At 35.6% G+C, this 13,803-nt stretch overlaps 1 protein-coding gene across 1 annotated transcript in view; it reads right to left on the minus strand.

Moving 5' to 3' along the window:
• Positions 1–9,226: 9,226 nt before the first annotated feature.
• The window catches only part of LOC149787802 (uncharacterized), a 54,891-nt gene continuing 50,314 nt past the window's right edge, over positions 9,227–13,803 (minus strand). Inside the window, exon 3 of the mRNA XM_089975670.1 lies at positions 9,227–11,250. Coding sequence (XP_089831796.1) covers positions 11,174–11,250 — 77 coding nt within the window. The 3' untranslated portion in view covers positions 9,227–11,173. The remainder of the gene's footprint in view (positions 11,251–13,803) is intronic.

Genomic DNA, 13,803 nt, shown 5'->3' on the forward strand with positions numbered 1-13,803 from the left:
AATGCATGATAGAGTTATCTTTCATTTCTGAAGCTTCTATCGTTGGTGGGGAAACTTCTAAAGTCATATAATAAAGAATAATTATCTAAGATTCCCCCGTCAAAATTATGTATGATAGAACAGTTATTTGATTAATCTGGAGCTTTAATCGTTGGTGTTAAAGTATAAAAATTACTATAACATTTCAGTATTGTTGAAGGGAAATAACTCTGTCAAGCTAAGCTCTCTCCGGTAGAGTAATATAGTAGTTAAGTAGTTAGTGCGTAATCAACCTCAATATTTATTTATTTTTTGTGTTATCTTAAACTAATTATACAAATATAACATAAATTAACTTTCTGCGTGATTATTACAACAACGTAGTTTAAGGAAATATTTCACTTACCTCTGCCCACTCCAGAATGTACACTTCCAGACTGGCTGAGAGTTGGCGATTCTGTGCCTTTTATAGTCGAGGCTAAACATTCTGTTATGACAGGGTATTTCCAAATAACTCTCTATTACATATTTCTGCTTGGGGATTTCTAAAGGTATCTCGGTACTACATATTTCTGTTTGGAGATTTCCAAACATATCTCGCTGCTACATGTTTCTGTTTGGTAATTTCCAAAAATAACCCAATCACGTGATTTACTAGAACATTCCGGAATGACGGTGGAATTTCCAAGCATATCTCGCTACTACATATTTCTGCTTTGGGATTTCTAAAAGTAACTCTCTACAACATGTTTCTGTTTGGGAATTTCAAAAATAGCTCTCTACTACATGTTTCTGTTTGGAGATATCCAAAATAACTCAATCTCGTTGTTTTCTAGAACATTATGGAATGACGGGGGATTTCCAGAATTGCTCTGCGTGGACTATACAATGGCACAGTATCGCTCTATCTCGGTCAGTCTCGTAGTGAATTCTGAAGTCAACAGAGGTAAATGAAATATTTATTTAGTAATCAAAGAGGTTGTGTTTTCGCTATATTACACAATTGTATTACATAATCTTGGTTGAGGAATACAATTTAAATATATCTATACTTTATAATGAATTACAATAAAAAATATAAAAAACTTGATCCAGAACAAATTATTTGTAATTTTGAATTATTGCAGGCACTTGAATTTGAAGATAGATATGCACCACCAGCAGAGTACATATTTCTTAAGCTCATTCAGCAGTCTATGTTCTAACCTTTGGCAACTGTTAAAGATACAGAAGTTAAAAAAATTCGTATATCTCTCAAGGTCTGATGTAATTTGATTTAAATATTTTATTATTTCAACGATTTTCTTTTTTAGATTGTCATTAGGATACTCCAGAATATAATTTTGTATAACTGTTCTAGTGGTGCTGATATAATTGCATGTTCATCTTCGATTTTACTAGATAATGATTTAAGTATTCTTTCATGAACAACATGCACATCATTTTCATCACGCATGACTATAGAAGCAGGATAGAGATGTTGAAGAACAGCGTGTAATGGATTTTCTTCTTTTCGATATTGTGTTACATTTGTATTAAAAAAAATTCGTTAATAGGAAATCATATCGTCCTTGATATTCCTGTGCTATTTCAGGCCATCCTAACACTGATCGTATTGATGACTGATAAATATCTACAACGTAATCTAGAGAGTTTATTTATATTGCACATGATAAAGTTGGTTCATGGACCGTGATAGCAATTTTTGATTCTTTTCATCTTACAGATTTATTTCTAAGTCGGAATTCGTCATTGATGTGTTCGATTTGATATTACCTGTAGGAATTCTGATAACATACCACTCGGGAGTTCCATCATCTTTATTTGTATTTGCAAATACAAGTGAATTATTTGCTGGTAATCCACCAAATGATTTTGATTTGATATTTGGCCAGCTGTAATATACTCGTAATTGTGCTGGTGCTATTTCTTTTGCTGGAATAGTAGTTGGAAATTTAACACTAAATTCTGGATTAGTTGAGCTCAGTGATATCATCGTTGTTTTTGACGGAGTTGTATTAACAACAATCTGATGAAGTAGCTGTTCAGATTTGACATACTTATTTAAATCCTAATTTTCTAAGTCAGGCGTGGATTCTATCAAATTCATTACTTACTTGATAATTTTAATCATCTCCGTGAATTCAAAATCTGGTATTTTTCCATCACTAAGGCTTGTTGATAACAACGAGGATAATTTGTAGTATGTTAACAGTGTTGTACGTAATTTTATTAAATTATCATGCAATTTTCAATTTTGTGTTTGTACATGTGCATAATTTTTGTGTGTGATGCTATTAAGAATACCGGCAATTGTTGAAGCTGAAACACAAATTGTTACAACTGCTGGTGATGTAATTATTATTGTTGGTAATAATATGCAAGTTCCAGAGATAACAGTAGACGCAGAATATACAATTATGTCAACAGCAACTACACGTTTGTGATATTTTTTTTGCTTTTGCTGTATATTCGTCAACGATATTTTTAAATTTTGTTTGCCATTCACGTGCTTGATTGTATCTAAAACGTTGAACATTGATTAGGGAGCTCATTATATTATAAGTAGGTGGTAGTTTATCAACTAATTCAAGATACCAATAAGACAATACGGGTTACCTTTTTCTTCCGGTTCCACCACGAATATTCTCTCGTCGTTTCGATCTAACATAACTAACATACATCCAGAGGACCCAGTTAGTGGAAAACGCCGTGAAATTGTAGTCGATATTGTATATGTTGTAATGCCGAGTATTGAAAATCTGTATAACCCAGTAACCTCAGCGCAATGTCTAATGAATTTATTCGGTGGTGACTATAATACTCATCCAGATGTTACCGTATATAGTACACGATCAGTAACTGTTTTTATGTCAGAGAGGTTAATGTCGATATCTGGTAGATTTCCGAAAAATGTATTAATGGCTGTATTTATATTTCTACGAAAATTTAAAAACGTTTGTACATGATTAGAGTAGTCATAGCTAAATATGGTCATTCCTCGTTGATTGTCATTAACGAGTTCATCATCGGAATGTTGCTATCATCGACATATTTCTTGTTTGCAGCGTCATGACTTGATTCTGGTTCTCCCAGACCAGTAATTCTATTATTAGTCATATTGAGCGAACCAGTCACTGTATCAACTAGGTTAATGAACGGTTATTGATCTCACTGATCTCAGTTGTGATCATGTTGTTGTTGCTGTCTTCATATCTTTCTGTTACCATATCATCGTCTGATTTTGGTTCTCTCAGATTAATAATTATATTTTTACTCATATTGAGATCGCCGTTCATAATATCTCCAATTCTTCTGATACGTCCAGCAATTTCTCCCATGACTGAAAGAACTGTTTCATCTGATTTTTTAACTTACCAATTTTAGTAAACACCACTAAGTTATCTTCTGTTGCAACTGGAACCCTCAGAATAATATCTATCAACGGGATATTACTCGTCTTTAATCGCCTTTATTTATCCTGAAAAAGAAAGACTCATTTTGGTCTACATTTGCAAGACTCAAATGATTAGAGAGTTCATCCTTCACCTCATCAACGGTTGCATATTTAGATAAATCGCCTTGAGGTTTGCCTTGTGTGTTACGCAGAGAAGATCTTCCGTAAATATCTACCATCGTCTAAAACGACCAGCGGCTACTTGTATACTCGTGCACAACTTTGTGAGGCGGTAATGTTGATGAAGATATAGAGTCGAGTACAGCAATTACTTCACGGCCACATATTGGAGGATCGATTATTGTTTCTGTTGGTAATACCAGACTGGAGTTTCTAATGTGTTTACGTAATTTAAAATTTCTTTTGGTGGAGCCGACCCATACGAATCAAAATAAATAATCTCACGTGGATCAGTGGCATATGCCACCCAATGATTGCCGGGACCAAAACTATTATCGATATTAATAATGCCTGTTTCAATATTGTTTGGTTGTTTTGGTAATTGATCACGCATAAAAACACTTCAGAATTTTTTATATTAATTTTATTTAGCAGCATGAAGTAAATCAAAATTTGACATTGGAAGAATTAACAAACTGTGTCTGGAGGTCTCAGCTTTTCCGTATCGATGAGGAATTCCTGGAAATCTTATATTCCTTCCTGTTTTAAAAAAAATCCTTGTTCTGTTGCTTTCGTTAATGCCATCTCAGCAGCAGTTCCAACAGCACCAAGTGCGGCTGCTTTTGCAACAGCGGGGGCTGAAGCAGCTATTAACGTCGGTGTAGCTGCAAGAAGTGGAATTTTACCGGCTATTTTAATTGAATCTTTAACCGCACCAGCAGAACGATTGAGTTTAACGCCTGTTTTTGATTGTTTGGCGCTGTTGAAATGCCTGAATTAACGTTCTAACAATGATAGTCTATTTAGATCACCTTTGACCTGATCTTTTTTTACTTATATTTTTATTCTACAGTTCTTCATTGAATTTAAGCTTTTTAACCTGACCAGGAGTCAGAATGACACTAACATGATGATATGACATTATAAATATTGAGAGCGATTTAATTACATGTTTTCAACTGGAACATCAATAAGTCTCATTCATCCACCAACACCTTCAAGTAACATTGCTTTGTCTGAGAGTATAACAGCGATTGCTCTGTAACTATCAGCAGGCAGTCGAGATACACGGGCTCGAGAATGCATATCAACGACAGACTGACTGAATAAATCTAAATGTTCCAACGAAAAGTAATAGGTTGGATATAATGTTGTGAAATCCCGCTGAGATATATGTTAACCAGTGTCAGCATTTTGTTCATGCCCCATAAATGTCATCAACTGATGATAAGCACGTGCAACATTATTTTGTTCAAAATTTAACAAAACTTCTTCAGAATGTTCTTCATGTCCATTTATCATCAAAGCAACTTCAGAAACTCTAAGTGTCTCAAATACCATTGGATTTTGTCCCTGTAACTCTTTTCTAGCATTTTCCTAAAGTCTGTTGAATATATGTCGTGGTACAGAAACTCCTTGCTGTGATGCTATCTGCCATGTGAATAAGCGAACCGAATTACTTCGAACGCTATCTATAGTCATTTTCAACCACGATAACAATGATTTACTACCTGAATTCATAAAAGCAAGTAGTTTTTCTTCTTCAGCAAGCGATGTAGTCATCACCGGCATCCACAGGGACAGTTTTGTTAGTATCAATTTACCAACATCAACTGCGTTGGGTCGCCATACTGCATCATTATCGGTGGCTTTTCTGACAAGTACCACTCTGTGTTTAGCTCGAAATATAACTTTTCCAACATTTCTAAAAATATCCAAAGATATGTGATAAGGGAATCTCCCATGAAAAATTTCCATCTCCATTTAAAATTGATCTGTGTGCTGTGAATCCCAAGTTGAAATTTTCATGCATCGATGCAACTTCAGTTTGAGCTGCATATAGTCTAACGTTGCTACTCTCGGGTTGATCAGTGGTATCCTTTGTAAACATCATTGATGGACCATCTGACCTCGAGTGATCATCGCTGTATCTTGCCAGATCCAATATCGTCGTAGCAATATCAATATTTTTGAGACATGATTCAATATTTTTTCGTTCAATCATATATATATATATCACTGTTAAATAATGCGATGATACCATTATTAACAAAACCAACTTGATCACCAATTCTGATATGCTACACGTGCGTCATAAGAATAATAATAATAATTGCGTATAAATTCATCTTTAAGAACCGGTGCGTCTATATCAAACGCTTAATCCGATACGCCTTTGAATATTTTATTGTAATTATTATCGTCTAACACAAAGACCACTTCCTGCTATTAAACTTGCTGTTATATTTTTTTGTTTTTTGTTTTTCTGACTGGGGTATATTAGCCGACTTTGTTAGTTTTTGATTTGCAGCCTGATTTATTATTTTACTAACATTCTCAGGCATTATTTTAGGTACTGGTTAATTTTACTTGCTGAGGATTTCTTCGTACTTATCGAGCTAATCTTTCTATGATTGATGAAAATACTTTACCCACAACATTACCAACAGCACCAATAACGTTATCAGGAATAGCGCAAATAGATTTAATTCCTAATTGTTTTGCAATAGGAATTGCTTTCTTTTGGAGCTATTCTCTTAAATAAAACTTGAACAGCATCACCAAGTCCATCTACATAAATCGCTTTGTACGTTGGCAATCGTGAGTTTACTACCCTAACTTTTCACCGTTACGGATCACTGCCATCTCACCTCTGTCTGCGTGGGTTCGAGTCTCGGATTCGGCCAATGTGGATATGTGAGAAAGCTTGCCAGTAGCTTCTCGAGGGTCGGTGGTTCTTTCCGGGGATTTCCCGGTTTCTTCCTCCACCATTAATACTGGCCGCCATGTATAGCCTATCGCGTGCTGAAAAATGGCGTTAAACCCTACAACAACAACAACAACCCTAACTTTTAAAGGCCCACGTTGAACATTGTGTATACTCATTTTTTCAATGACATACTGATTAATTAATTGTTTTCAGTCCCTGTAATAATCATCAATTTCATTCATGAGATAGTTATAAATATTACGATCCATAACGCCGCCTTTAAATAATCTTCGGCAAATATCAGATATTTCATTAAAAATTTATGGAGATTTATTTCCTACACGTTTTCCTCCGATCAGAACTTCTAAGCGATCAACACTGGCAAGAGCACTGCTGTCAGAACAAGTTCCTTGAGTAACAAAACCACTTCCAGTTGCTTCTTCTACATCTTTCTTACCTGGCGAAGAACGTAATTCACACACTTGTCTAATTCTCTTAAATTCCGGGTCGTTTTCATTGTCCTTTTCTTGTTCTCTCTCCCGCTTAGCTTCTTTGTTTGTTCTCTTTTTTGTTCAGCTTCTTCATCCTTTATTGTTGGAGATGGTTGCTCTTGTACTGCTAATAGTTGTTGTGATTCTTGTCATTGTAACTTTCTAATATAGTTATTTACTCCATCAATAAAATGATTATATTTTGCATCTTTTTCTATCGAACCTTATCAATTTTACGGTGTACGTTATATACCCAATCCTGCTAGGTTTCGCTTTTTTACATATTTATTAAAATACTCAGGTTTTAGAAATTATTTTCTATCATTATAACTATCTAGGCAAATATAGGTAAATCGACCTCTTTAATAATCCTTATGTCGAGAATACTATCATCGCTAAATTTACCATTTGCATCAACTATTTCTTGTTTTGATACATCACCCTTCATTTCATCCTTTCTAATACGAGCTTGTTCAATATCTTCAAGTACTTCTCTATCTATGCCAATAATCTGGGCATCATCTACGTTAATAGGCTGAGCGGCATCTACTTCATCTGAAATATATTTTAAATCTTTTTTGTTTGTTTAGTTTTTCTTGCTATATTTTCAGTTTGACCTGCAGTTTGTTTTAACGTTTGAAGAAGGCCTCCAGTAGCTTCTGTAACTCTTTCAGAAACCTTTGTAACAGGTTTAAATAATTTTTCTGTGTATATCTTGTCATTCCTGTAGGTTTTCTTTAAGAGCATCATGAAAAGGAACATATCTTCTAATTGCTTCTAATCTTTCTCTAGCTAATCTACTAGTGTAAGATTCCATTATTGATATAATAATGATTTACTTACTCAATCATTTATAGCAACAGAGGAGGTGACTCCTCAATGAAACGTCCGGTGGGTAAACGAGCGCACTTACAAAGTTTGAAAACACAAACGACAAAAAAATAAAGTAACAAAGAAAACAAACTAACTCAATTAGACAAACTCTCGGTAAGTTAGAGGCTTCGTTTGGTGTCATTGACCTGAATTTTTCATTTTTCTTAGGAATCGTTATTTCTTCAAAAATGACGTTCCAGCAAAAAGTCTGTCCACCTCCTCTGCTGCTATTCTGCCTCATATATTGTGCATTATTTTGTACTATTTCATCATTTAAACATTTCCTCAGCATGTTTTAGTCAATATTGTGTTAAAAGTTACTCTAATGCCACCAACAAACAAAAATATTTTCTCAAACCCATTACATATTTAATTAAAACAATACTCAATATACCTCTCTTTTGAAACACTTCTAATACGAATTACATAGGGTAAAAAACCATTGGCCTTGAAAAACCCAAACAAACCTGTTAATTACAATTGCAATTTGTATGAAAGCCATATAATTTCGTGAACCACAAATTAAACCTTCGTATTTACATTTAACTGTAAAAAATCCGTAATGACTTTCCTTATAAGCAAAGCATTATGATATCATGCTCTCTTATTTTGTTGCAAAGCAAAACATAGTTCATGACTTAGCATCTCCATGTTCTTCGCATGGATGTATGCCATGGTTCCACACTATCGACCTGGCCAGTACACCGCGTACTTTCTTATAGCATGGATTTAATTATAGATTCAATACTATTATTTAAATTGTGTTTAAGTTTTACTATTTAAATTATTTCACGTAATTAGAACCAATTGAAATATAATTTCATCTGAATAAATACCATATTTGAGAGTTTATATCTGCTGTTGTGACGCAACCGTTTTGTAACATTACTTATCGTAGGAATCTCTCACGTATATTGCGGCTCACTTGTATGGAGACCGTGTTAAAGATGACTTCTATACACGCATCTCATTCCTAATCTACGTTTCCTTTTCTGAATACAGTGTGGCAAAACAGATTGGTCAACTAAGTTCAGAGTCCATATCGGAAACACTTGAATGAACACGTCATTTTCAATGGCAAACAATTATGTTAGGCATGTGCCTGATAAATGTTTTTAAGAAGGCACGCATATTTTCAGATTATCATAAACGAAACATGTATATGCTGATTGTTGACAGTATTAAACACCCTAGCAAAATCTAAATTTGTTTTTGATCTAGAAGGAATGTTTAATAAAGTTGCACATATCATCATGTGTAAAATCTCGTTCGAGCGAAGTTAAAATCCTGCAATGACTGTTAGGTAGCTATTAGTGTACTATTAATAGTGTTTGTTGTCATTAGTCCCTTTATCTTAGACCCTCTGTCAATCTAACCTATTCTTGGTAGGTAGATTGAAGAAGGAAAAGAGGCAAACACACACACACACACACACACACACACACACACACATGCAGAAAACAGCTGTACATTGAAGATGAAGCTATAGATTATAGTTAGGCCGATATTCTAGAGAGAGAGAGAGAGAGAGAGAGAGGGAAGGAGAGAGAGAATACCAAAATTTCTGGTCATGTGTAATGATAACAAATAAGTATACATATTTCCATTTTATTGCTCAACTTTGTAGTTAATGATACATCAAACCTGGACTAATGAAAAATACATATATAATTGTTACTCATTCAGTGTGTATCAAAGGTAATTTAAATAACAAACGGAAGCAGAACGTTCATGTAGATTTCAGACTAATAAACCATATAATGAGAAGACAGGATGTAGGACTAACTAAAAGTAGAACCTACATTTAATGATAAATGTTTAATGAGCTGTTGGTGGAACCACGCTGGTAAAAAAGATTAAAAACATTGCTGGAACCACTATGGCCAGAAAGATTAAGATTTGACGGAACCACTCTGGCAAGAAAGATTAAACGTCGATGGAACCACTCTGGCAACAGAGATTAAATATTGATTCAACAACTCTTTCAAGAAAGATTTAATGTTGATTCAACCACTCTGGCAAGAAAGAATAAATGTTGATGGAACCACTATATCTTCGCTAGCCAAGGTTCCGATATGATAACCCCTATCTACACCTTGTCGTATCGAGCAGATATTTCTGTGCTTCGGATATGTGAATTTCATTCGATGCGGCGGTAGTTTGTACAATAATTTATAATTGGTTTTGAACAGTTTTCATTGTGACAACTTTGAATTGTAAGTGATCAAGAGTTAGACAATTCAGACATATCATGACTAGTTTCTATAACAACATCGACAGAAGGAATCAGCAGGAACGTAGAATGCGACATTTCCTAGAAGTTTTGTATACCGGTTTAAGTCGGTATTTGTTTTCGGTATTTTCTCATTGTACCGGTTCTTGGGTTAACAACATACTATTTGTGTACAAACCAACAGTACTCTTACAAATACATTTATACTTATGATCCTTTAATCACACATTTGACGCTTGTTACGTATGACACAAGTGGACAATTGGGATGGTGCGAATGGTACGAACGATATTCTAGACAAATCCTAATTTGGACAAATTTTGCATTAAAATATATTTATTTAGTTATTTACTAACGAATGGTAACGTGTTAAGACTGCGAATGATATTAAGATTTTCAAGAGAGCTGTTGTATTTTGTTTGACCTTTACGTCTTTCTGAAGTCCACTAAATATTTTCTCGTTTTTCTTAGTAAGTCTGTTTTGTGTTTACTGACCCTATCTGATAAATATCTTGCTCGAATGTTATCACCCCTTTCCAAGTTTTTTTTTTTTTTTTTTTTTTTTTTGCGTATTATATCAATAGTGTAGTTAGTTAATTGCAGGCTTCATATTTCAATCGACAAACACCGTAATGTCAGCAAGATGCCTTTCACAGGGTGGTGTCAGCTGATAGTGAAAGCATAATCTTATTTTAGATTACAACTTATACAACAATTAACATATACTTAGCAAATGTATCAACCATAAGGTACAAAGGGAGATGGAGTGATGCAGTTTTATTTTGAGCTTAGCTATTTTCTTTTCTTTTATCTGAAGTTTAATTATTTATTCTTTCAAATAATATAATGGATATAATATGGTGTTTTATTTTGCTGTAACTCAGAACAAAACGTTATTTGCAACTATTGATAGACAGACTTTTGGAGAAAAAAATGGCAGACCTATGCCCCAGAGGAATACATTGTCGGTCCCTACGGTGGTACGTATAGCTGTATGCTCTGATATATCTCATTATACACGGTACGAAATTTTTCGTGGTTTTCATATTGATTTTAGTGGAACAATATATCCGCTTGAATTACAATTGATACACTTTCTCTCCAAGTAAATTTTAAGATTCTGAACTTCAGATTTGTATCTCGAAAAGGGCTAGTGCAAGCGAGAATTTAAAAGAACTATTTCAGGAAAATTAAGATGCAATACAAATGACATTTCGAATGCACTATTCTAGTCCAGGATCAACAAACAAACAGTGTTGCATTATGGTCCAGTTAATGCCTTCTCTCTTGGTATTGAGTGGGACATCACACTAAGCCTGTACAATGTTCATCTGGGGTAATACACGAAGGAAAGTTACTTGGCTCAGGCTTCTTTTTCTCCTTTTTCCTGAAATTAAAACATAAAAATGACGTCTTTTTCTTAAATTAATATTTGCTACTATAACATGCACCACTTTATTCGTTTGTACATAGGCATATATTTACACAGGGATCAGTGTACATGTTTCACTGACTTGCTCCTGAAACAGAATAGTAAACACGGGGCACGAAAGAATGTATCGATCGAGAAGTGGTTAAAAATATCAGCGTGATACAATGCATTAAAAAGTATTGGTGTGATACAGTGTAGTAAAAAATGACGGTGTGATGCAGTGTAGTAAACGATATTAGTGTGATACAGTGTAGTACAAATATATCGGTGTGATGCATTGTAGTAAATGATAGCTATCGGTGTTTTACAATGTAGTAAAGGATACCGGTGTGAGACAGTGTAGTAATATATATAAGTGTGATGCATTGTGGTAATGAGGAATTATAAACAATTTTTACAGGTGAAAATACAGAAACAAACGATGCTACTGAAATTGGATTCATAAACAAGAAAAAGTGTTGTTACACGGTGATAAGTCTGAGACTACACCTCTGAAATGATCTAACATTTGTAGACGTAACTATGCTTCATCATATATTATGTGAACACAACTAATACACACAATACAAACACTCAGGATTATATACAATACTCGTATTTCAACTAGTTGATAATTGTCCATTATGTCTAGATTTTTCCATTGGCTTAGGATTTAATAACCAACTCGTTGCTTATTTATTTTGACTTCAAAAAAGACCCTAACATGATATGCATGTTAAGAAAAACGAGTATGTGCAAGAGAAACCATGCATTTGATAATTGAATAGAAATACAAGGAATGACCTCTTCAATCTATATGTAATATAAATACTTGGTAGCAGCATGAAAAAGTTTTACCATGGAGTATTGGTAATGATTGGAAGAGAAGTATCAAACGGTCTATCATTTGAATGAGGTATTTATTCGGACTACGTATTCCTGATGATGATAAAGAAGCGAACATTGAACGGGATGAATCAATTATGTTTTCAAAAGTGCATTGGAAACTGCAGAGGTTAATGACAACAGAGCAGACACTCTAGACAAACTGAACTAAAGCTGAGAGAACACAAATTGGTTCCTCAGTACTTAAGAAACTTGGTGACTCTTGTATAACCAACCTTGCGATAAGCAGGTAAATTATTTATTGTAGTTGTTGTAGGTATTAGACTTTTTCCTGCTCGCAAGGTTCTTAAATGCTTTACTTGTATTTATAGAAATTCAGAGCAAATATGAAAACATATAAATGTTGGTTTGACTTCGCTTGCTTATATTTAGGAAAGGGGATGTCCACTTCTATTCCGCGCGCGCTGGTGGCTGAAGAGCCAAATACTTGACAGGCACGTCCGTCTACAGAGGCTGCAGGGAAATGTCTGGCTTGTGGTGGATGCTGTCAATGGTTCCCGGTATTTTCTTCGCCGTCATGTTTCCTCCAAGCTTGACCTTCTGTTTTGTTCAAATGTGGCAGTGGCCCGGTGAACTGTATGTCTCCAGCTTTCACGGTCAGTAGCTTGTGATGCCCATTGATGGTGATCGATGCCACAGGAGGTGAGAGTCTTTTTCAAGGAGTCTTTATATCACTAGCCAGGTGCCCCTCTATCACGGTGGCCACTGGACAGCTCACCATACAGTGCAGTCTTTGTTAGGCGATGATCCTCCATCCTGGACACGTGCCCTGCCCAGCGTAGCTGTATCTTCATGAGCGTGGCCTCAACGCTGGTGATCACCGCACGTTTGAGGACTTCAATGTTGGCGATGAAGTCACTCCAAAAAATGGATGTTGAGGATGGTGCGGAGGCAGCGCTGATTGAAGCGTTCATGGAGGCGGAGGTGGCGGCTGTAGGTGACCCAAGATTGGCCTCCTTACAGGAGGGTGGTCATTACGACAGCTCTGTAGACGCTGATCTTTGTATCTCTCTTGAGACTTGCGTTGTACCAAACTCGTTTATAGAGGTTGTCGAAGGAGAAGTTTGCCTTGGCCAGTCTGTTGTCTATTTCTTTGTCTATCTTGGCATCAGAGGATATCCCACAACCCAGGTAGCTGAGCTGACGGACTATATTCAGCTCTGTCTGGTCAATGAAGATACTTGGTGGCCGGTACTCTTCCTTGGGAGCAGGCTGGTGAAGTACCTCAGTTTTCTTTAGGATGACCTCAAGTCCAAAAAGCTGGCAAGTTTCTTCAAAGCAGGATGTTAGGCGCTGTAAGGCGGCTTCCGAGTGGGCAACAAGGACGGCATCATCTGCAAAGAGAAGTTCTCTAATCAATTTTTCCAAGGTCTTGGTGTGGGTCATGAAGGCGCTTTAAGTTGAAGAGGTTTCCATCAGTGCGAAATCTGATACAGATGCCATCTTCGTCATGAAAGTCTTATGTTGTATTTTGGAGCATCATGTTGAAGAATATTGAGAACAGTGTGGGGGCTAAAACACAGCCCTCAGTCACGCCGTTTACAATGGGGAAGGTCTGTGACAGGTCGTTATTGTTTCTAACCTGACCAAGCTGGTCTTCATATATCTGTATGACCATGGTAA

Source organism: Sinohyriopsis cumingii, chromosome 11 (genome assembly GCF_028554795.1).
Source record: "Sinohyriopsis cumingii isolate HCF-2022 chromosome 11, ASM2855479v2, whole genome shotgun sequence".
NCBI classification, from domain to species: domain Eukaryota; kingdom Metazoa; phylum Mollusca; class Bivalvia; order Unionida; family Unionidae; genus Sinohyriopsis; species Sinohyriopsis cumingii.